The 25,748-nt window shown below is 36.2% G+C and overlaps 1 protein-coding gene across 8 annotated transcripts in view; it reads left to right on the forward strand.

Moving 5' to 3' along the window:
- Positions 1-25,748, forward strand: part of inpp4b (inositol polyphosphate-4-phosphatase type II B) — a 406,779-nt gene that overhangs the window by 28,187 nt on the left and 352,844 nt on the right. For 7 of the 8 annotated variants that reach the window (XM_069188912.1, XM_069188926.1, XM_069188909.1 and 4 more), the window contains one exon: positions 7,311-7,375. In XM_069188912.1, coding sequence (XP_069045013.1) covers positions 7,311-7,375 — 65 coding nt within the window. Of the gene's footprint in view, positions 1-7,047; positions 7,206-7,310; positions 7,376-25,748 lie in introns of those variants that run through there. The other variant, XM_069188918.1, reaches the window with a different exon arrangement.

Below are 25,748 nucleotides of genomic sequence, written 5' to 3' on the forward strand. Positions count from 1 at the left end.
AACAGAAGGCCAAATTGCTTTGGATCCATAGGAAGGTGGAACTTGCTCACAATGTCTTGCTTCTTACGTAACAGAGGATGAGAGAGTTACAGCTGACCTTTGCTGCATTATTTTGGATTCTTCCACAGAGGTCTCTGCCTAATTCTGCCTGCCTGTATAGGAGCAACTGTCTCAGAGGTTTGTGCTGCGACTGTGTGGCTTAGAGCCCAGTCACAGAGAGAAGGGGAAAATGAGATCTGTTGCAGCTGTGCTCACTCACTTCTTTTTATAATAAGGTTCGGCACACAGGTCTAGGTGTCGAATAAGCTGCTCGAATAGTTAAATCAGTTGAAGGCGATGGTTAGACCCCAAAAAACTATGAATATTTTCTATAGTTTAAAACGGAGAATCAAGTTGCCTTTCCTGTACATTTAACTGAAGATGTTGTTTATCTGAAACTTAAGATACTATGTAGAAAGTAAATTTAATCTGCCAGTATTGTACTCATGATTTAATTTTTAACTGCTCCAAGTGTGGTTACCTTTGTGACAGTTTGTTTTTATTTTTAATGTTCATCATTGTTTAAACAGTAGCAGATATCAGTGTAATATCACTTATCTTTTGCTGCAACAATTCCTTTAGATTTTTTGCCAGCATAGGAAGTATCTTTTGTGAGCATTGTGAGTGGCAAAGGTGGCTTTTTAGTAGCTGGCTAGATTTCCTAAAGTGCTTGGGCTTGGTGATATTGAATGTACTCATGTTTTTCCTTTGGTGTTCCTGGCAAACATTGAGCTCTCAACAAATAAGTGCTGCTGCGAAAATGTGCAGGCTCTCCTTTGTCTTGTCCTTCTTGGCCTACTACTCCTCAATAGCCGGTACAAGAAGTGTGTTTTCATTGCATTGGATATGCCACGACGTCTTAACGTTCTGAGAGAACAGCAGAGCTTGATGTAATCCACCTGTACAGGTTTCCCATACCTTACACTCAGGTGTTTACACAACATGCAGTAATTTACCTTCAAGTTCTGAGTAGTCTTTTTTGTATTATAAAGCGTGTCAAGCTCCTGAAATTTAGTAAAAGCGCGCTTTGAACTGAGTGGAATTGTTGGGAAGCCCTACAAAATGAGAAATGAGAAATTAATTCACAAAAGTTCTCAAACTCCTAATGGCCACACTCCATGGATTTACTCCCCCCAAGAGTCTAGTTATACACATTTGACAGAGGACACTTTCTACTGGGAGGTCACAGTATATCTCATTTCATTCATCTTCTCTTGGACAGAGCTAACAAGGATTGACATAGCCTCATCTGCCTGTGTGTGTACATCCCTGTGTTCTGAAGCATATGACAGGAACCTTTCGCACTTTCTGTGCTTCCTCCTTTGAGAGTATTTCAATTATTTATCTGCTGGATAAAAAAAAAAACTGAGATGGAAATTCATCAGCTCCATTTCTGTAGGTGTGCTGCTTTATTATTTTACTATTTTTCTCAGAATTGAGACAAGTTTAATATGCAGTATTCTTTGTATAAAGATGTTTTGCATTCCGATTTGTGTTATTCAGTGAGTCCAATGAAGAACAGCAGGTACTGCTGTTGGCAAACTCCAGCTGCTCATTTTGAAGCATTCCTGCCCCAACAGCTGAAATACGGTTTTGAACATTTTGAGATTGAAAGTTATTATGTTGTTGCTGACTTGATTGTATTGTAAGTATAACTTGTACAAAGTAAAATGTGTAGAAAACAAAAGTTTTACAGTGCAGATTGGCATTTTAATTTTTTATACCACTTTCTTTAACATTTCATCAAATTTCATTTATGGAATCTCATATTGTGGTCCCCTCTACTTTATTCTTTCCTGCAGTAGAATGTTTAATTCACTCTTGATTAGGTTATTGATCATGGTACGCTATTTTTGAAACTATTTCTGTGCTGGTTTCAGTCAGGAATATTATATTTACTTGAATTTCCCACACGGAATTAATAAAATACCTACTTACCCTACTTCCAGGCCAATAAGTAGCATTCAGATTGTAAAAGTTTGTAACACCGCACTCTAATATTCTGGGGGCTGAGACTATAAAATACGACATCATTAGTATTTATTAACAGTGCCTTGCAGTTATGTTGCACTTTACATCCCAAAGGATCTCACAGTGGTTTGCAAGTGAGAAAATGCTTCATCAAATGAATTAAAGGGGAACTTTCAGAAGGCCATATTGTATGAACCCAATGTGGAATTTAACGAGGACCTTGGAATAAACTACCCTTCTTCTGAGGGGCATATTGTATTGTGTACATGTTTTCTTTTCTTTTGTTCCTAAGGTACTTTCACTCAGTGTATATAATTGATATGGCTTTTTGTGGTTCAGGCATTGACTATTTTACTTTAAACTGCTTAGTGCAGTACAAGGGTCTTTTTAAAAGCTGAAAGAGAGGAGGATGCAGGGGGTGTATTGTGAAATGAAACATTGTCAATGAACAGATAGACGAGAAAAATGAGCTGCCAGTCTTACTCTTTTAAGGATGTCATGGTTTTAACCTTTCCAGATCCTGGAAGATTGAGAATGATGAATGTAACTGTAACTGTATTCAGAATTTAAGTAAGAGAATTCTGGTGAATTCTTTGCAAATTGTCTATGTTTTGATGTATGATGACAATTTGAACAGCGACTATTTGATGTGCCTACTGCTTCACTTGGTGGGCATCATTTTACATTTTGATCATTGTTTTTTAGACAGCAATGTTGACAATAATGAGAATCAGCAGGCACTCCTGATATTATATTTAAAAATTGAACATTGCTTATCGTATGATGGGTTTTTTAAAAATTTAGCAAATTATCTTTAAAAATATATTGGCTCCTATCACCATTACATTATTTCAGGCTGGTACATCTTTACTATATCTGCAAACAAACTCGCAAATCGTTTTATTTCTTGTCTAACAGTTGAAACATCAAAACATCACCTACTTACATAGTAGTTATACTGTCATAATAGAAAATTGGAAATAAAAATTCAAGTCAGTGAAAATGTGGGTATGTGTTCATTTCAAACACACAAACTTACATAAATCTCATTTTGAATCATACTCAATCTGTGGCAGATAATGCATTATAATGCCTTATATAAATAGTAACTGTCTTGTATTTAATGTCTGTATTGGCTGTAGTCTCTTAAATTTGAAAAGTAAAGTATAATTTTGATTTGTTAAGGTTGATGCTTGAGAGCTGTGTCTAAAACACTTAATCACTTCTGATTCTAAAAGGGGTGGCTAATGGTTAAAATATAAATTGTTCTACAAATACTTTTATTGTTGAGAGAACCAATTTTTAACCAATTCCCGAAAATATTTTTTTCTAATAATATCTGTAATTAATGTACATGGATTGTACCTGCTTTTCTCTGAAATATACACTTGCCTGTACCATCTGCGATATTTCACAATGTATGCCCCCAGGAGAGTTTACATCACCTTGAGATGTGCTAACTTTCTCACTTACAGCGCTGTAAGTTTTTATAGTTGCCCATCAAATCCCAGTGATGATTCAAACCCACCTTGGCATCGCTCGGCCTGCTGCAGATCCCCATTCAGGAAATCCTGCTCATAGCTGGCTAATGATGGAGTCCAGGTTGTGACTGACGAAGGAATCAGCCTCCACTTCTGAGTGTTTCCTTTCTTGGTTACAGCCACATATTTGAGGCTCCTAATACGGTACCATGTTCCTGTCTGCTGCAGGCAACATCCTTTTGTATTTGACATTTACAAATTTTCCTTCTAAATTTCCTTCAGAAATGTGTTCCTTGGCAATGTCACAGGTGTGCAAAGAGATCAGAGATTTTAAAAGCTTATCTTGGCAGATGTTGTGGTTGCTGCTGACCTTTTGATTGTCTTGAGTCATGCCTGTGCCTTTATTTAGAATGAGACAGAGCAAAAACAAGCAACCAAGGTGTGTGCATGAAACTATCCACTGATCTGTCTTATAAGGCCTCCAGGAAAACCAAACAGCCCTTAACTGCAGATTCTGAAACAAGCTACTTTTTGCATTTAACTGATTGTATTAAGAATGATTACGCTAAATGGATGCATCTTAATACAGGGAGGGTGTATACCTCAATGAACTGAGGTCCATTAACATAGTTAAGTGTCTGTTAATTATCCTGATAAATTGGTTCTAGATAGTTCTCATTGTAAACCAGAAAGGAACTCAATATGTTTAAATTAGGAAAACTATAAGTATATCTAGGCAGCCCAGTGGTTAGCATTGCTGTAGCACCGGGGCCCTGGGTTCAATTACTGGGATGTTATCTGTGTGGAGTTTCAATGTTGGCATGGGTTTCCTCTAGGTCAGTACTTCTCAAACTTTTTGGACCAAGTACCACCCCTGATCAAACCAAAGCATCCAAGTACAACCTACAAGTCATCATCTCATAGGAGCTCCAGAAAATCTCAGTGCGTGCGTGCACACACTCACATACACGTATAATAAATATTATAATAATACACTTTTTTTGATATAGCGCCTTTAAAGGTGGCTTCTCAAAGCGCTTTACAGAATGACAAAAGGAACAACAACAATTAAAAATAAACAATAAAATAGCACCATTTCGGTGAGAGGGGTGAGTCTGTTTAGTCGAGCAAAGCAGATGTGAATTCATTGGTCGAGCCTTGATACAATTCACAACAGAGTCTAACAGATTTTAAATCGTCAGGCATTTTCTTGACGGCCAAGGCCTTGTGGTGGATGCTGCAGTTCATATCTGGAGCAACCTCTGTAATTCCTGCAACTACACCGCTGTGTCAGCTTGTCATTGCTCTAGCACTGTCTGTACAAACTGTGACGCATTTTATCCAGCCGATGCCATTCTCTCCGCTAAATTCATTCAGAAGCTGAAATATGTACTCTCCTGTAGTTCCTGTTGGTAGCAGATTACAGAGCAGAAAGTCCCCATGGGACATGCCCTCAAACTCGTATAGAACGTAAACGTGCAAATTGGCCAAATCAACAACATTTATAGACTCATCTAATTGCAGTGAAAAGGATCTGCTCATCTTAATGCACTCTATCAGCGTACTTTTGACATCATCCGCCATATCAATAATTCTGTGTTTGTGTCTTTTGGAGGGGGCAGCAGGTCGATCTGTCTAGCAGGCTTTTCTCCACACATAATACGTGTCAGCTCTTTTGCCAACGGTAAACAAAGTTCTTCACAAGTAGTTTGGTGCTTACTTGCTTAAGCAATCCGCAAGCTTGCATTTTTCCCTGTTTCCATTTCAGGAGTTTGTCTCAGAAGTTAAAAGAAGTTTTTATTTTATGCGCATGGGAGCGAAACACAGAGACACTCTGTATTTTTCTCAAATTAACCTAGAACAGTTCTTAAATATTTTTCTCTTATCTATCATGCTTTCCTGTGCTCACAAGATTGCCAGCGTTCATATTATGCATTTCTATGCTTTCCTGCATTTCTAACATTGGCATTCTTCCAAAGTCACACACATTCTCCTACCTCTGTATTTGCTATTTAATTTTTTTTAAATACAACTGGTCGCTTTCTTCCGTAGAACGCATTCCTATACAATGGTATGTAATTACATTGTAGCTCTTGTGTCCCCTCAAGTATTAGCGCGTGCACTATCGTAGTATGTAGGCTACTTATTCGACACAAACTAATTTTATTAAAATAGAAAATATGAAAACCTGTCCCAATTTTTCAGTGCACTTAAAGTTCCAGGGTCATTTGGCGTAAAACCTGGCGGCGTTCCACGTACCACATACTGGCAGATTAATTGACTTCTGTAAGAAACTGGCCCTGCTGTGAGTGTGTGTGTGTTTGTGTCTGTTTGCCCTGTGATGGACTGGCATCCTGTCCAGGATGTATCCTGCCTTTTGCTTTGTTTGGAGCTACTCCAGAACAAGGTTGTATTAGTTTATTCTAATGCCATAGAACCTGTTTAACCTATTTAGGATCTATTAATATGTGCATGAAGCACCACATTGTAAATAGATGAGGTTGTATTATAATTAAAATCAAAGATGAGAGTTACCTTCGGGTTTTAAGTTTCATTTCCTCCTTCAGCTCCTCCACAGGAGGAGATTGGATGTAGAAGTTAAAGTTCTCATCTGTCCTTAAGATGGTTCTGTTAGTGCTAGTTTCAGTGCAGGTGGGCCTGCTTGAAGAAAAGACTCTGAAAGACTCTTGTGGAAGGCTCATTTTAAAAAAAATTCTAAACTTTATTTGCTTCATTCGGTTGATCAGAAAATATTAATTTTAGTCTCAATAAAGCCAACACCTGTGCTAACCAAATAACATACTGTACTTATTTCGTGGGGTAAATTGCGGTTTGAATTTTTGGTTGAGAAGGACGAGGAAATAGACACCTAAGGCAGCCCTTAAGACAACAATGTCTGCTACGAGAGAACCTGTATTTGTTTTAAAACAGGAAAAATAAGAGGATTTCACTGTACCAAAAGATAGTCAGACAAAATTTCTGTGTTTTCTATTAAGGCTTTTCACCATGAGCAGTAAAGAGGGGTGCTTTCTCTTAAAATGAGGTACGGTATGTCATTAAAGTTAGTTGAGGGTTCTCTCTGTTTCTCTGGCAAAGGGAGGCTAGAGAGGACCAAGTCTATATGCTGAAGTACATGGTTTCTGATCTCTGTGTGACTATGTATGAGTCTGTGTGCTAAAATAAGTCGCTGCTAATGAAGAATTATTATACAACACTGCATATTTAGCCAAAGCAATATTTGCATATCATTTATTTTGATTCCATGGCAGAAAAGATAAAGGGGGCTTATAAACATTACAGGACTGATCTTTTCTCTGTGATTTCCTGTAATTGCCACATACAGTATAGGGTCATCCCCTGTGGCACATTTCCTGTAAAAGCATCGCCTCAGAGGAATATCACGGGAGTTTTTTTCTCTATTCTTACTGTTTCATGATTGCAACTAATTCCCTTTTTTTCTTTTTTTTTTGCTCAAATGGCTCTCTGTCCCTCCTGAGTGAAGAAGCAAGGACCAATGAAAAATTAGTTGAGTTTTGTGCTGCAGTCACCAAATCTCTGAGCTGCAGGGAAACGGGAACCTTCTGGGAAGTTATCTGGCATTTAGCTGCCTGTCAGATGCATGCAGCTGCCGGCCAGAGCAGAAAATCTTTAATGTTTTTTCTTTTGACCTTTAATACTAACGCGGTTTCTTTTAGCATCATAGAGTGAGCCCAGGCAAGAGCTCTTCTGTGAATCTTTTACTATACATAGATAAAAACAAGTATTGCTTGTGTTTTAAAGACATGTCTTATTTTTTTCCCCCTTTTTGTGTGCATACAGACACTAGAGAGAGATGGTGCCGTCTGAAAGGGAACCTGCTCTTTTTAATGAAAAAATCAATCCAGGTAAGCTTTTGTTTTTCTGAAATTTAAAGCAAGTTCCGCCACATATGCTTTCTTACTAAACTGTCTGAAATATTTTAATTTATGATTTTCTGCCTAATATTCTAAGCCTTCTTGGACAGAAATGTACTGTAAGATCATTCACAGTGATGCAATTGATTAAATGTTTATATTGTTTTGTTACAAAGAAATTCTAACCAATTCCTTTCTGTGTTTTTGTATTTTGCTTTCTCCTGTGTTGAGAAATCTAATAAACTATGAAACTTAAGAATATTTCTAGCCTTTTCACTAAATAACATTTGCCTTGCGTATGAAACACAACAGACTTAGAATTGTTTACATGACATAATATTTGCATTGCGTGAATGTTATGAATATTTAGGCAGATAATAACCAGCGTGCACTAATGCCGGAGCAAGAATAAAACTTTGTTTTAATAAGCTAGCCTCAATATGAGTAAGCATGCTTCTCTTTAGCTGTAACCGCTAACTTGAAAAATGACATTGGGTGTTGAGGTGAAGAGATGGTCAGGCAGCCAGACATTAAAAGGGGGGGTAATAATGTCCCCAGAGAGTTGTAGTTTACAGGCATCATTCCATCATGTCACTGTACACAGTTCCAGAGAGACGGCATCTTTCCTACCATATGTGAGCTGGTTTCTAACATTTTTACTGGCATTGAAAGATTCCTGTGTATTTTTCAAGTAAAAAAGTAACATTTGATGACTTCAAAGTGAAGGGAATGCAGAGAATATTTAATTTTCACTTTTCGTGCTCGCTTGCTTGGAACACTGCCTTGAGCCAGAAACCTTGGCTATTTTATTTCCCTACACCTCAACAGTTTGGACCTCTGATTTTTATCTTGTTGTGATAAAGTGGTATCCAGTGAGTACTAAAAATATGCTATATTGTCTGCTGTAGCTAAGTGCTATGTTCTGTTGAGATGGTGATCTGAGGCTTAGCAAAGGGAATAACCCCAAGTACATTTTTTTCTGTGAAAATTAATGAAAGAAATGTAATCACGCTGCAACAGTGATGCATCTGCATGATCTTTCATTTTGCTGATTCATGTCTGCTGCTTGTGTCTATTAAAACAATGCTGCTGTTTCTGGGGAAAAAAATGGAACGAGACCTTATGTTAAAAATGTTGTGTAATGGCAAACAGGTGCTTTTTTTATCATTTTGATATCTTGTCTCATTCCGATGTGCTCATGTTGGTGGTACATTTTTAATATTACAGTGTGACCAACAGTCTTATGGCAAGATGTAATCAATACTTTCCACCTAGTGAAAGACAAAATCAAACCACAAGTCATACTTCTTTTCCATTATCAAGGTAAATGTGCCCCCCCCCCCCCCAACACACACACACACACACAATGAAAATGTTTTGCTGTGGAAAATATCTTTGTTTATGCAGACTTTGGCTTTATCATATTATGACTCAACAGGCAAGTAGGCTCTATAACAAACTGATCACCATTAAGCATGTACTTAGTCTAATGGTGGGCTTTCACCTCTATGATAAGCAGATATGTGACCTTATTTATTGGAGGTCCTTCTGCTTTGGAAATTGTCATCATTTATGCAATATAACCTTTATCATATTGCAAGTCAACAGGAAAATAGGTTCTGTATCATGCTGATCTGCATTAAGCATGTACTTACAGTAATGGTGGGCTTTCACCTCTCTAATCAGAAGATATAATACCTGTAATTCATTGGGCAACTAGTGTAATGCAACTGTTGAGGCTATTTCAGGCAAAGCTTTAATATTTGTATACAAGTGCAGTTATTAGCCAATTTATAGTTTTGTCTTTAAAGTGTAGTGCTCCCAAATGGGATTTTCTGTAGATGAAATGCATTATCCAGATAAAATAAACTGCACTTGGTGTTTCCAGACAAGATAAATGAGTAAATTTGCATGCTGGTGCTGTCAATAATTCCAGCTTGTCTTTTTTTTTCTCAGCACTTGGAAAAGCTCAACATAAATTACTTACATTCAATGTATATCATGGTCAGTAATGTATTATTAACAGCTGACGGATGGCCATCAGTGTTTAATGGCACCGCATGTGAGTGGTACTTGAAGTTGAAGCATTGCAGTAATTATGAAAATAATACGGAGCAGTGTAATGATAATTAATTGTATCTCTGGAAAACTGTAACGTTTCCTGCATGTGACTTCAGTGGTTCAGTTGTTTTTGCTCTGAGGACTGACTAAAATAGTAATTCAGTTTATTCAGAAAGTTTCTTACCCGTTTAAAGGTCTTGTTGTAACTTCAAAATAAGTTATGTTAAATGTCATTACAAATTTTCCTTTGCGAATGATTATAGATGAGCAATCACTTATGAGTCAACGCTGGGGATCGAAGATGTCGGCAAATCACTGCTATTCTGCAACTTAGCATTATGGTGTTTAATGCAGATTTATTTGCAAATTTATAAATTATTTAAAATGACACCGCAGCCAGAAACTTAGACGGAATATTGAAACAAATGGGGACCACTGTGCATAAATAATTGTACTTAATTTGTTTCTAGTTGGCCATAAGATGTTTGCTCGTGTGAGAGTGTGGCCTATGAAATGTTCACACTTCTGGAAAATCTTGAATATCATAACAGCCCAAAGACATAATCTAGAAGTACTATGAAGTAATGTAATTTTTAGACCCACTTTCGAAAGCATACTATATGGTATGCATGCTATATACTATGCCATGTTTCTTTTTTGCTGTTAACCTAATGCTAGTAATTTTTAGAGTATACATTTATGAGTGTATACTTAGTCACATACACATAGAAAAGTGTAAATTTGATGTTATTGGTAACTGTGATTTCTTTGCACAAAATGTGACTTTGATAATGTATGAAAGCTTTTGAAAGCATGGCTGAAAGAGTTCTTTTTTTTTTTCTTTTGCAAATTCTGAAAATGCATAATAGCGCTGCAGGTGCAATATAAAGATTTGTTGTAGCCAGAATTGGAAAGAGCACATGTGCGCTATAGGAGTTCTGTCCACCCCAGGTGTTGTACTTGAAAAAGGTTCTTTTTTTTGGGGGGGAAAAAAAACAAAATCCAGCACTGCATTTGTACTTGTGAAAATAGTAGATATGCCAGGAACCTCTGCACCAGTGTTTGATTGTTTGTAAAGTACAGTAAAACATGTGAAAAATACTTGAATAAAAATCTTTGATTACTAGCAGCCTAATTTTCATCTTGTACCAGCTCCATTCTCCACTTGAAGGAAGCTGTGGGATGCCCTTGTGAGCTCATTAATCACTGAAGCAGGTTTTATGGGGCTAATGCTCAGCTGCATTATTTCTATTGACTGCTCTAAGGTTTGTAAAAGCTTTCACAGATGTCGGGAAAGACGCTATATGAAATTAAAGTCTAAAGGTTTCCTTAAGTAGAGCTGTACTGCTAAAATGACTGTAGGCTTTCCTATATTCGTGTTCCCTTTTTAAAAGTTGATGATGAATCTGTAACTTGTCATAACTTATGTAGACAGGAAGGACAATTTCCCTCTGGTAAAGTTGTGGTGGGGGATGCAACTAAAGTATATATTTTTAAACAGTCTGTCTTTATTCTTTCACCTTCTTATACATTTATCAGTACAATCTTGTACTTTTGCCTTCCGATAAAATTTTTCATGCTGCTAAGATACAAGTTAGAGTGCTGTGCTACACAGTGTGGTAGAGAACCAGCAAATCAAGCTGGATGAATGGGCTCATCTCACACTTGGTCTTTAGTGAAAGTGAACCCTAGTCTTCCGAGATGAAACACTTGGGATTGTTTCAGTGTTGCAAGATAGAACACAGACTGAAAGCAAATTGTAAATCCAGATTAATCCACTACACAGTATCTCTTCTCTGGCTTGGTCCAACATGCTGTCTGCACTTGAAAAGCTGAATTTCTTCTCATTCCAGCTGTCTACTGAGTTTGATACTGGTTTAATGCATATTTTAAAATCCTGTGGATGACTAAACACAAACTTTGGCCAAATGGAAAAATAAATGTCAAACTTACTTCAAGAATGTAACGGCAAAACACTTTCTCTTTATTCGTTTTTAAGAAGCGAATACTCTTGAATATTTTTTTGTGTCTTAAGCTAAAGTATGGGTTTGATTGTTTTTAATCAAAGTCAGAATGAAATAGTATACTGTACAATTATTGCTGTACAAAATGTTGTTCTTTAAAGTAAATTAATAATAGATTCCTGCATTCAGCACATTCTGATGTATTTAAATCATCAAAGGAATAATTTTTTTTAGAAAGAAAATTAGTGTGGAGATTTTCATTTCTGATGATCAAAGGAAGCAAATTCTTAAGTTTGTAAGAGTCATAACAAACAAAACAATCAGTTTCAAATGTGGTATATCTTTGTTGTGCTTGAATACATGCTGTGCTTAAACAGTAGGGCTCAGCGTCTCTATTGAGTCCCTGGGCTCTGTTGTTTTACTAATATGATCTAAAGCAGCACAGTGTAAGATTACCAATCCGTTGCTTGGAAAGAGATGCTTCTGTCACGCTGGCATCTGGGATGCTTTGTGTTACACCTACACATGAATATTCATTGTTCATTATTCAGTCACATGAGTCCATATCTTTTTTCAGATTGAGGGAGGTACAGGTGTCTTTTGAACACTGCACATAAAGTTGTTAAATAATATTCGTTAAAATAGAATGCAGAATGATACATATGCATATGTGATTAATTATACATCTAAAATAATACGTTTCCATCAGGGGTTTTCCAGAGCTCAAAAACACAAAGCTCAAATCACTGTTCTTGACAGTGAATGTCCAATGCTTTATATTTGTAGGCACTTGCTTATATTCAGCTAACGTCTTTAACAACAATTTCTTTTAAACATCCATTTTAAAAACCAGCTTATTTGTGTTTATTGTCTATATTTTCATGTCTTATATTCCTAAAATTCCAAAACCCATAAGTTTATGAAGAAATACGTTTTTTTTTCCTTTTTATTTTAACTGTTATGCCTGCTGTGAGGAGATCGGTAGAATTATAGCAAAATTAGTATTTTGCTACTGAAAAGCATCTTCAACAGCATAGAACAGAAATTCCTGCAGTTGTCGGTTTGACACTTGTGAGACACTGCAGCTGCCTGTTCTTTCTTCTTGACCATCAAGGAGCTCTACACCTTTAATCCCATCAAAATGCCACCAGGTGGCATGTCAGAAAGAGAAAGCTGGAATTCCACTATGTTTCCAAGGTATTAAAGTACATCCAGAGTGCTCAAATTTTAGTATTGTCTTACCATCATGCATTTGCTGTGTAATCTATGGCTTCTGAAAAACAAATCCTTTTAACGTTTGTGACAAGAAGAATCATTTGAGCATGACTGAAATGGACTTAATTCCATGAAACATTTCGTACCTTTTTGATTGTCCCTTCTGCATTGCTCTACTGTACCTTATTATTAAAAGTTATGAAAATGCCCGAACCGAGTATGCAAATACTCACATCAGAAACTAGAAATGAAATCTTAGTACAGTCCCCATTTGTCCCAATATGTTGAATATCTTTAAAGTTCTCCATCTGTGACGTTAGTTCAGTCTTCTTTGAGTTGTGCTCATACTGATATATTTGTAATTTGTGACCTAAAATTACTTCCTGTGGTGAAGGACTACAGGGTTTTCTGTTTCTCATGTTTCAACAGTTTTAAAATTCTGGACGCTTTTTTTCCCCCAAAGTGGGAATAACGTGATATCTCGTAACTGATTAGCCATTCCATTAAATGTGGCTCTCCAGACAACACTCTCCACACACTCATTGACATCTCAAAGGGAAGATTTGCAATCAGGCTTTACGAATGCAAGTATTTTCATTATTCTGAATGCCACCGTTCAGAATGGTATTCAAGCAGCAATACATTTCTGGAAAAGTATGCAACACTTAATGAAAAATAAAGTTTTTTTATTTAAAAATCCCTTATTTAATGGACCTGAACAGTGTCATTTTTCTGGAATATTTGAAGATATGTATCTTAGTCTTTTGCCCCCCCCCACTGAACATTTGTCCTAATAAAGGAAGCACTGTTTTTTATTGTTTGAAGTTATTTTTCATGTTCAAGTTTTGCGTTTTCAGTTAATTTTTCCTTCATGTTCCCTAGAGCACTGCTGTGAATACACAGCAATTTCAGTCATCTGTTTGTTCAGCACTTGTGAGTACTTCTAAACTACAGCAATGATCGCACTGTCAGAATTATTGTGATCTGGACTTAAGGCAGGGAATAAACATTAAGTAATATGGGCATTCTGCGTGATAGGGAAAAAAACTGTTTAATTCTTCCGTTATCACTTTGATTGCTTGTGCATATGCAGTCTTTTGCAAGCACCTGGACCTTGATGGAAATGATCAGTTCACATGCTTAGAATGTGATGATTGTTACCTCATTTTTACAACAAATAAAAGGCAGCATTGTGGCGCAGTGGTTAGTACTGGGGACTTGTACCTGGAAGGTTGTGCATTCAAATTCCATGTGAGACACTACTGTTGAATTCTTGAGCAAGTTAGCTCTCCCAGATTGCTCTATAAAATGCCCAGCTGTATAAATGTGTTAAATGGAAGTTGCTTTGGATAAAAGCGTCAGCCAAGTAAATCAATAATATAAGTGCAGAACAAATTAAGTTCACTTGTATTCACACCCACATGTGGTAAATGCTCTCTTTGGTAAATGCTCTGGATTACGCTGGCAAAACACTCGTGGTGAGAGGTTCTTGTGGGGATTTCTGACTATTCTTCCAGGCAGAATTATTCCAGGTCTTTCCGAACCTTTGGTTTCTGTTTGTGTTCTACCTTCTTGAGTTTAAATCATAAGCATTTGATTAGATTGATGTCTAGAGTGTGGTTATCAACTTTGGAGGCCTCTGTAAAGTTCTGTTGGCTTCTTCTTTACTTACTTCAGCAGCCGTGTCACCTAGCAACTCACAACTTGCGGCCCACTGAAGCTAAGCAGGTGTGAGCCTGGTCGGTACCTGGATGGGAGACCTCCAGGGAAAAACTAACGTTGCTGCTGGAAGAGGTGTTAGTGGGACCAGCAGGGGGTGCTCACCCTGCGGTCTGTGGGTCCCAATGCCCCAGTATAGTGACGGGGACACTATATTATGAAAAGGCTCCATTGTCATATGGATGAGACGAGGTCCTGACTCTACTGTGGTTATTAAAAATCCCAGGGGTGTAACCCTGGCGTCCTGGCCAAATTTCCCATTGGCCCTGACCAATTATGGCCTCCTAATAATCTTAGAGATAACAATAATAATGGTTTTCGTGTTTTCTGGGATTCAGTTACAAACAACAAATAAGACATTGCCTTATGAAGTGTTATGCAATAAATTAACATTCAGATTTTGTTCAAGTTGGATACATTATCTAAGCCATTACTCATTCACTAGTAAGATGATTTTGCTCCCATTTTATTGGGTATGCAGTCAGGAGTGCACTGTGCATGAGTTGCAAAATTATTTGAAATCACCTTGTGGTTCCTCTTAAACATTTCTCTTTTTGCATTTACACAAAGATAAGGAACCTGTTAAAAATTTGGAAAATTTAATGTGAAACATCCTGCCTTTTGTCATTTTTTAGATGTACCTGCTCTAGTAATGAGAGAGTGTCCTCTAACATAGGGAAGCTATCTGCTTCAGACTATCTTTGACATAGCCTGGTTTCTTGATTGATTGTGAATTAAATAATTTTTACTTGGTTTTTCTGGTAGGCATGCATCAAATCTATGTTGGTAATAAGCAAGATGAAAAGCCTTTTTGTGATCAAGTTAAATGCTGTCATTTTTGTGATTACAAGACATTTGATCAATGGCTAAATGCATTGTAATGCCACTTATGAAATGAGAAATATATGTTCCATTGAGAAATCGGTACACAATACCCTTACAAATTATTCAATATTCCAACAATGTACTCATATAGAAGACTCTGGTGTGTTTTTTAATTTCATTCTACTAGCAGAATTTGTCTCTAATTAGAAATGTTATCTGGTTATGAAATATGTTGATATGTTTGGAAGTTTCCTCAAATGCTACATGGTCCATACAGTATATTACTTAGTGACTTAATGTAATATAATCGTAGCTGTATCAATGCACATCTGGGGATATGGCCTGAGAAAACCCACAATACTTCTGTGACAGTATTAACAGTGCTGCAAGAAGCTGAAGCTGAAATAATGTCCTCTTCGCATTAGAGCAAAAATATGTTTAGCTGTTGGTTAAACTCTATAAGCAGTGCAGTGTGGGACAAGCTATGAGAGTGTCAGACATTTGTAGAAGAGAGCCATGAGGTCTTTACAGGATATCCCTTATTACATGCCCCCCTTGATTTCAATGCACTTTGCTTACTTCACCTTTAAAGTGTCATTGTTAGTTAAATCAGACAGTTACATTCTATCTAGGTATTAGCCTTGAGACTTTCACCATTTACAAAACCTCTGTCAGAATGATGAACCTTCAGACTTTGAAATAACCAGTAATCATGAAGTGTCAGCTTTTGAAATGAGCCTTCACTATTGGCAGCTTTAGTAACTTGTATACAGTTTGCATTTTTGTGCAATAGCAGCGCATATTTGCATAATTGCTTCATCAGGCAGCCATTAACGGACATTTTGAGGGTTATGTAGTAATGGTAATTTATGGTAATTTTCTTCATTTTTGTTAGTAGGGAACAACTTGGTGGGCTTCTATTCTATGGCTTATTTGGTGTGAGTGTTCAAGTTGTCTCACTGTCTCTAACAAGACTGGGCATAAAAGTCAGCTGCATCCTCAAATAATATTTGTAGACGTCAATGATTCAATCACTTTTATGGGTAGTAGTCTTTAGCGTGGGGGTTCCCAGTCACTTGTTTTGCAGAGATCTTGGATAGGTCCAAATGTTGCTGGGTTAATTTAAGTTTTTTCATGGTTAATGCCTCATCCATGGTAATGAAACTATTACTCAAGTCCCTGACTCAGGTGATTGTCACCCAGTGATGCCAAGAGCATGGTACAGTATCTGCCCCCTGGCAGTCTTTACAAGAATCACACCCATGTTTTAGCTAGGCTGATTGCTTTGCTGCTGTTGTATCTTAGGTGGCTTCATCACTATAGTACTTGGTATGTTAAGTCCTGGTCCAGTGGTTCTTCAGCCCAGATCTTACCCTGGTTTCTGCAGCATTAATTGGACTAGAGAACTAATGACATCTCCCCCAGATGGCACACCTTCATAACAGTAAAAAAAAAAACAACAACCCTCCAGACATGGCTGTTCTTAAAACAATAGTTTGAAAGAAGAAAAATGGTTTTATTTTTATTTTTATTTAAATGTTTTATTTTTATTTTTAAACTGTTTTCTGTTTGGTTTAAACAAGCACAGATGTTTGCATTATCCTTAATATAGAATGGTCTATCTGGATGTGAACTTTGCTTTTTTCGGTGGTAAATTTGACTGATTATGTGTAGCCTGTATCTTCTGACTTGCTGTGATTGGAACAGCCTGTAGCTATAGTTCTCTTCATTTGCTTGTTTATTAATTATTCTCTTATTGAGGTTTGGAGAAACACTCTTCTAAATGTCACAGCTTTCAGCTGCGCTGATCCCAGTCTGCAGTGTTTGATTTTCTGCTGGGACACAATGAGGAAGCAAAACAATTATAATTCATAAATCTAACAGTACTGCAAAAACAAGCCAGTTGACAAATAACAGAAGCAGTTTACTTTACAGACTTTTAACTTATCATGTGAATAAATAAGAAACTGTTTAATCTGTACATGGAAATGAAAAGAAAGAGGAGGTGCTACTGGGTTTGAGAGACTTGATAAAATCCTTTAAATGTTTTTCTATTTTTTTCCTGAGGGAATATATTTTGACAATATACTTTGACAAATTTAGTTTTCAGTTAACATGATATTATGTTCTGAATTTTGAGATATTCTATTCAAAAAACAGAAGAGTGTGTATTTTCAGTTATAGTTTCTGCCATAAAGCTCTTTCTGTTTGTCAAATCCAGCTTTATATGAAGTGCATATGGATATGGAGAATGCATAAAAAGTGATGAATCCATCTCCATCTCATCATCCAGACATATTTTGAATACAGCATCATAATCTGTTTATCATTATGTACTTTTTAAAAACAAATCCCAGCTTTCTTGTAGTGAACTGTTTAGAAAGCCAAGACCACTTTCTGAAATGATTGTTTTTATGTTTGTACATTAAAGAGTTGGTTAAAGCAAGGACTTCTTCTTGCAGTAAGCTGTTGCTTAAATATTATTATGGAACATGTAATACCTATTTAAGCTCATTTGTATTGGATTTGATTTCAAGATCTTGTTGATCCTCTTTAGCCAATGTAGAGGACAAGACTATTTAAAATTAGGTTGTTATTACCTTTTATGTGTAATTCAAGTGAAGTAATTATTTAGGCTTGCATGCAATGTGTGTAACGGGTTTCTAGTGGAGTGGTCAAATGAGTATAGAAATTTCAGTATACAGTATACATCTATTTTATTGTAAAACACTTTGCACAGAAAAAAAATGTCATTTAATTCTATGAATGTTCCCAGGACTGTGTGCGAGCCATTCAGGCTTTGTGTTGTTGTCTGTAGTAATTAGGGTGAATTTCAGACTGTTAATCTTTTTCAGTGTGTCTATGTTCTTATGTATTTCCTGCTTAAGCCTGACACTTACGTGTAGACCTTAGGAGGATAAGACTGTATGCTCACATTCAACAACAAATAAGCTCCCTCTTGTAGTTGCTGAGCCAGACACATTAAGCATACCTTTAAGTGAAGTAAGTAAGCAGAGAAACTTGAAATCTTCTTTGAAACCGACACATGCAGACCTGATTTCATTACTGTCTTAAACAACTGTTTAAAGGATTTTGTTAATGGCTTATAAATAACATCTCATGTTCAGTTGGTAAAATTGCAGTCAGGCCCTGGAGATTTGTTTATCTTAAGTACCAGTGTACTTTTATGCTAATACTGCTTAATATGAAACTTTCTTTCCTCAGGCCTTAGTCAAGCTCATTTATTCCTTGGTAAACTCCTGAGTCAAATAATAATTTAATTTATCTGCGGTTTACCTTTTATCATCTCTAAAAGTTTATGATTATTATGCTAACTTCATTTTTTAAATATTCTTTTGCTTTGCAATGATAAAAACTATATTATTCCAGTACTCTTATGGCCTTTCTTGTATCTTTGTTTCTTTGAATGCAATTCATATATATTCCTTTTCATTAACTGAATGTTCTTTTTTGATCACATTAAAAAAGATTAAAAGTGATTTCATTGACTTTTATTTTTCTTAACTGATTCATTAAAACATTTTGCTCCCTGCTTTACAGTCTTTTATTTACTTTTGGAACCAGTAAGTGTATCCCTTTAAGCCATCCATAAAGATTCAGTATCTGTCTTCTGTTCTGCTTCTTTTAAATTGTAAACTCCTTTGTAGTCTGTTTTTTGAGGTTGTACACCTTTGTTTTGGACTTTAAAGCATCAAAATCTACTTCAAAGTACATAATATTAAGATCTCAGTTCCCTAATGGTTCCCTCACCTCTGTTCTCCTCACTCAGTCTTGATGGTTTGAAAAGGCTAAATAAATACAGGCATTCCCTCTTGTACTATACTGTACTATAGGTGCTCTGCCAAACACGGTAAGTAAGCCGTCACTTACCAGCTCTGTTGTTTCAGCATCTACAGCTCGTATTCTTATTGGTTTTCCCAGTCTGTTTGAAGAAACATGAAGTCTCCTAAGAAATTGCTTCTTCCTTGACACATGCACATCTGATTTCATCACACAGTTGTGAATTATAATATTTGATTTTGATGGGCAATTTTATAAGTATGGCCCAAAGAGGTTTGGAAGCCCTTGATTTATCAAGCTTAATTTCCTGTGCTTGAATGCTCTTTTCAATATTTAATGTTATACCTCTGTCTCTTCTATTTTTCTTGTTTCTGTTCCTTGTCTCTCTGGAATGCTGTGTACTACGTAATATTGTATTCATTGCCACTGCTCTGTTAGCTATGATTCCAGTGATTCCAGTTATATTCTAATCACTTACTAATGTAATAACTTCTTTATCTGGCATTCTGTTTAAAACATTACTGTTTAATGCATAAACACTTAATTCCATGGTCCCTTGTTTTCTTTTTGATTTTACTCCCATTGTGTAGTCCTTGGGAAAACAATTTTTGGATACTTCCCCTCTAATTTAAATCATTATGCCAAGATAACTGGTGCCCCCGTCATCTGCACAGATGGCCTTTGCTGTAGAAGGGTTTCCACTGACTGAGAAAATTGAAATCTTCTTGAACACACTACTGTGTTTTCTCAACCAGGGGTTTTGTGTTCATCAATGTAACCTTTCCAGTTTTTCAACTTTGTGTGGTACAGGTAGGTCCTAAGAAGATCACTGATTTTGTACTGCTCTTCAGTTTATAGTTTATAGTTTATATCTCGTCTCTACTGGGAGTGTGGATTTCTTATCCCATCACATGCGGATGGTCCTTAGTGTCCAATCTACTCCTGAATTGTGAATTCAGAACTCGGTTTTCCTTGGTGAATATCTTGCAGGTTGCAGGCCCTAAACTAGTCAGTCTTCTGTTTTACCATCTTTGTGCAGAAGAGTGATTTCTGTGGTGCTCTAGTTTTTTTTCTTTGATTTGTATATTCAGTAGAGATTTATGTCTGAACCACTGACCATTCAACTTCTTGATGCACAGTTCCAGGTTGCTAACGGCAAGTTTAGCTTTCTTAGCTCTCTCCAACAGAAAGTCTAGTGCTGTGTCTAAATCAGCTAATTCATTTTAATGTAGTTGTGCTTTTTGACAAACATAAATTGAATTAACCACTTCTTATTGTAAAAACATGTTCTCCAAAGAGTTGGAACACAAGCTTTGGGATGTTGTTTAAACATCGGAATTGCTGTTTCATCCTGATCAGAATACTTTGTGTCTTGGCCTTTTAAAGTAACCAAGGAAGCCAGTGCATAAGGTTTTTTTTAATAGGAACAAGTAATATGTTTATTCCTTGCTGAAAAAAAAAAGAAAGAAAGCACAACGTTTCGGCCGTGGAGCCTTCTTCAGGTTTTTCAGCATGGAATTTATTCCTTTGCAGCCTACGCATGCTGACTACCCACCAAAGTTTTTTAAAAGGCTGTTAATGTTCTTTAGTTAGGGTCTAAAAAAGTGACCAAATTATGTGTTTATATAGTCTACGTTGGACTTTTCTTTTTCACTAGATAAATAGTTAAGCACCTTAATGTTTAACTTTAGTTTACTAGAGATCTGTATTAAATGATCTCAAACTGAAAATTAAGGTTTGCTTATTTCTAAGTTTAGAAAGGATGCCTTTGAATCAGTAGTACTGAACCTACTAGTTATATAACAAAATGTGTTCCAGTAGTAGCCTGTAATCCACACATTAACAGAAGTTTGTATACAGTTTAAATTAATTCTAGTAATAACTGCTGTTACTTATAATGAATCTTATGAAATATACACAGATCATTTCTATTAGGTTGTGTCTTATTCTAAGAAGTTGGAGTAGTTTGTGTCTGTCTCTAAGTTGATATGATATAAGAATGCCTGTCTTTGATAGTGGGATGATACTTAAAACCTTTTCCTGTAACCTTCAGGAAATACACTATCTTCAGGCTTCTAAAACCCATTTAACAGTTGTCAGCATTATGAGACTATGATTGCCTGTGTGAAGCACCCCACCATCGTTGAATAAAAGCACGATGATCTATAGCGATGTTGCTCTGTGCATACAAAACAAAAACAGAAAGCAAAATGTTACTTCGTTGTTAGTTGTAAAAATGGCAAATGTCATTCATTTCTCTTTATACCCTTTTACGGGTTGAATGCCATACGTAACGCATATTATATTCCCCAAAACGTTGAAAGTGAAGGAGAAGAAATTTCATTTCTGCGTCCAGTTTGCTACATTACAGGTCCAGACCTTTTACTGTCATATTGTTGTTAAGATTGTTTTAAGATCTGACTTTGTTTATTTATTTTTTTTGCCTCATGCACTTATAGCTGCAGAAACCTTGAATTATTTGCGTTTGGCTGAATTTTGCTGTTACTGAATTAAAATCCTCGTTTGGACCCTGAAGTATTCAAGTTCTTGGCAAGTAAGCAATTTACAGTTTTCTTTGTTTTTTATATGTGAAAACTAAATGCATTTACTCAAAGGAAACAGCTTCCTGGGCACAATGAAGAATACATAAAAGTGTTTTTCTTTTCCTGACACATTGCAACACTTGTTAAAGTAGGAATGTTGTTATAGAACTCAAGAATGTTGTTAGGGAGCCCAGTAAGAAGTTTTCAAAAAGGGAACCCTTCATTTTTCAGTGTGGAGGGTCTGGCTTTGAGGGTAACTTTGTAGTATGGCTATTAGCCTCAATGGAAAAATAACCAGCAAAACTTTCACAGAAGACAGCGTGGCTCCACAATAATCAAAACTCATAAAAAGTTCATGAAAACATGTGAAGACGATAGCCCTTATTTTACATTTGATTTTTTTGCCTGATATCTGTCAACAGTGTTAAAAAAATATCCAAACTGTTCAATCTGGAATGGTTTCTTGATTTGTATGACTTTTTTTCTTGTGACAGAAAATAAGAATTCTATCTTGTTTAATGCATGGTTTTCACTGCAGTCAGGGAAAAAAGGTGCCTCACATCAGAATGAACACCTCAGTGTTTTGAGCTCTGCCTGACAGTATCAAGTCATCATCATCATGGACTGTCTTGGACAGCTTTCTGGGAGACTCCAAAGATCTTAAATGGGCTTTTCCAGCATTTATTTTCAAACTACTTTGCAACTTAAACAAATATAATTTCTACCAAATACTCATAGACCAGGATTCATTTAGAAGCACTCCATAAAAATGTATTCATGTAGACCAAAAAAGAGAGGGGGCTGCAATGTCAGTACTATGTAAAGACATGGATTACATAGTCATTAATGTGAAAGGTTGTGGGAGTCTGGAACAAGCTACCCAGCTACATTGTTAAAACCAGTATGCTGGACTAGAAGAAAAAAAAAGCTGGATGAGATCCATAGGATTAATCAACAAGCTACAAAACGGTCTAGATGAGCCGGACAGTGACTGCATTTCTTACATTCCTAGAATAACAAATTGTGAGTGGCTCTCAATTAGCTCTCCCAGAAAGGATTCATTCTGGTGCAGATAGAGTTTTGTCTAAACAATGTATGTTTCAAGTGTATGCCGTATCATTGTTCAGCTGTCATGGGGATTTGCCTTTAGGTTTAGGACTGGGTGGAGTCCACTTTACTTAGCCAGAGTGCCCTTAGCTCACCAAAAACAATAATCCCTTTGATTTGTATTGCTGTCAACATTTCTTCTCTATTCACTGCTTCTTCTGCCTTGGAAAACAATTTACAGCCCAGTGAGTACGTCTTAAATAGGGAACTTTGAATTGGTGACTCAAAATGATAAAAATAATAAATGAGTTGGGGCCCTCAGTTGATGAATATGAACCTTGCAAAGTGTTCTTTCTGGCTGTTACTAAAGACCTCTGGGACACTGTTCATTAACTTTCAAAGGCCTACAATTATGTTTGATGATTTTAGAGATGCATTTAAACTTGAAGAAAATGCACTAATGTTTTATAGAATAAAGGTTATCTGCATCAAACAGGCCTAATTCTAAACTACAACAGAGTATAGTTTGCAGTATATTTGGAGCAGAGGCGCTAAACTAAACTCACAACTTAAAGTCATGACATAAATCCAGTGTTTTGAGACTTTGCATGCATGGCATATGAAATGTCCAAGAAGAAACCTGGTGGTGTCAGGAATTGCACATCAAACAAGCCCTAGGGTCTGGGATTTAAAATAAATGGATAGTGTGAAGATGAAAGTAAGAAAAGAAAAACAAAGCTCCAAATTTAGTTATACTGTGATTTGAATGACACAAAATCCTTAGTTTTGGGATTCCCCAAAATGCAACAATGTTCTTATCATTGATAAAGGCACTTGAGGTACAATGTTTTTATCTATTATACAGTGTTTTGAAGGATGATTTACGTGCAAGGTGGTATGTTTGATTGATACTGAACAGAAACAACCCAAAAAATGAGCCAGTCTAATTGAACACAATTGACAAACTTTTATTCATCTTAAAAAAAAAAAATCTGACTTTCAAGGAACAACTGATTAAGATCCTATGATCAATTAGTTCCTAGTAATGAGTGGCCGTATTACACTTAATTACAAAACCCAACTCTGGGTTGATCAGAACATTTAAAAAGAAAGCATGATTTCTTCAGGTGTCAACCACTATGCAAAAAAAAGGTACTGAATATAGAGCAGTTCAGTCTAAACAACTGTCCAGTTGGGTGTTGTTTTTGAGGACATGTACAGTACATGGCAATGCAGGAGCAGTTGCTTTTATTTTTAATAGCTCATGCTTTGGGTGTCAACTCCAGATCCGTTTCTGTTAAAGAATCATTTTTGCCATATGCTGGTATTTTGAAATAAAGCATATAGTTCCAAAGCAATGGAGCTGGGGTGTTGACTTATACACTTGATGCATGTATTAGACTTATACTGTAAGCTCAGTCCTCAGTGATTGCCTATCATGTTTTCATGTTTTGTACTTGTTTGCTTTTTATTTAATGAAGCAACCGAGCTTCAGTCTCTCTAGAATTATGCATCTGTGATGCACAAATACTTGATAGTGAAAAGCAAATCCATTACAAGGCTATGTAATACTTATTTCAGTTTCAGAGAGGAATAAAATTGCTTTGCTAGTTTTTATGCCTTGTTAAAATTAAACATTAAACAGTCCTGGTAATATGTTTATTCTATAATTTTGTGGTTTGCATAACACATTTGAAAGATCAGATCGGGTTGCCTGCAGGTTTTAATATCCCCAATTTCCAATTATAAAATTGCATGATATGCAGTAGTTCAATTTATATTGACAATTGTGAAAAACTTTAAGCAAAAGCATCCTCTGGCAACATGCCTGCACTCCCGGTGGCCAATGTATGTCATCACTGAAGAACAAACAACATTTAAAACCTGCAATGCAAATGCATTGGGAACTATTAAATATGGTTTATTTTTCAGCATTTTTGATGTTTGTTACACAGACCAATACAGTTGAGGCTGGTTTTAAAGCTATCTCAGAGGGTGTTTTATTTGAAGAATTAAAACTTAAACTACAGAATGCAATTTTCCTATTATAAAAAACAAGGAAACTGAAACCCACTGGCATCCTTATTAAGGTTCTATATAAGCTTCCTCTTTGTTGTAGAAAGCATTTCATTTCTTCTGATGTTAAGAAGGTGGAACTAATAATATGAAAATAATAGGATTGCAAAAGAATAATCTTAGAGCTCATTTAATGTTGTTCATTTTCAGTAGTACCTATTCTACAGGGTTGATGCATAACTCACTAACTTAATAGCAGCTTCGTAGTTTGAAAAACAGACAAGTAAAAAGTAGTTGCAAATGCTTTAACTGTCTATTTCTGTGAAGCATAGATGTTAGTTTGTCATTGTGTTTTCTATATATAGTACGGTGCCTTTCTTTCCCCAAAGAATAGACAATCAAACAATTTTACATGTATTTTATTAGAAGTAGTTAAACAATCTTTTTCTATGACTTCCAGAAACAGGGTTTAAATCCCCCCAGTGTGTTGTGTATATTGTATTGTGTATTTGCCTTGTAATTTCCACTATCTGCTCTTTGCACTATGTGTATCCTGTCTACAATGTCAGTGTCCTGTCAGTCCCGCCTGTATTTGCACCATGGACGAGGAGGAACGATATTTCGTTCCACAGTATACTTGTATATGGATGGAATGACAAATAAACTTGAACTAGAAATCGCCATCTCTTAAACAAATGCTTACAAGTAAATGGCATCCTCTTTGCTTGTTCTTACCATGGATCACTAAAACATGGGAGAATGTTTTTAGCTTGAGGATTCAACAATATAGTAAATCTGAATTTCCTAACATATAAGAGAACTAGCTGTCTTATTTTATAATGTTCATAACAAGGATCTTTCCAATGACTTGAGATCTGGAGGAAGTGGAGTATTAAGGATTATGGTGATCATGTTCCTTCTTCTCTTCTTGTTCTCTTCTGTCTTGCCTTGTATAACTGTATTTATGCTGTTGGCTGTTCCTATAGAAACAAGCCTGCTTATTCTTTAATATGGAAGTATTAATGATTTGCTTGCAGCTAATCTACCATTAGCACATTTATTTGCCTCTGAACCCAGAAACAGCAAGGTAAAAACCTGCAAACAGTAGGTGTTCCAAACCTACTGAGTAGGATACACGTAGATCAGCTGGGAAGCGCAAACACTGCTAACGTT

This window comes from Lepisosteus oculatus, chromosome 1 (assembly GCF_040954835.1).
Source record: "Lepisosteus oculatus isolate fLepOcu1 chromosome 1, fLepOcu1.hap2, whole genome shotgun sequence".
NCBI lineage: Eukaryota > Metazoa > Chordata > Actinopteri > Semionotiformes > Lepisosteidae > Lepisosteus > Lepisosteus oculatus.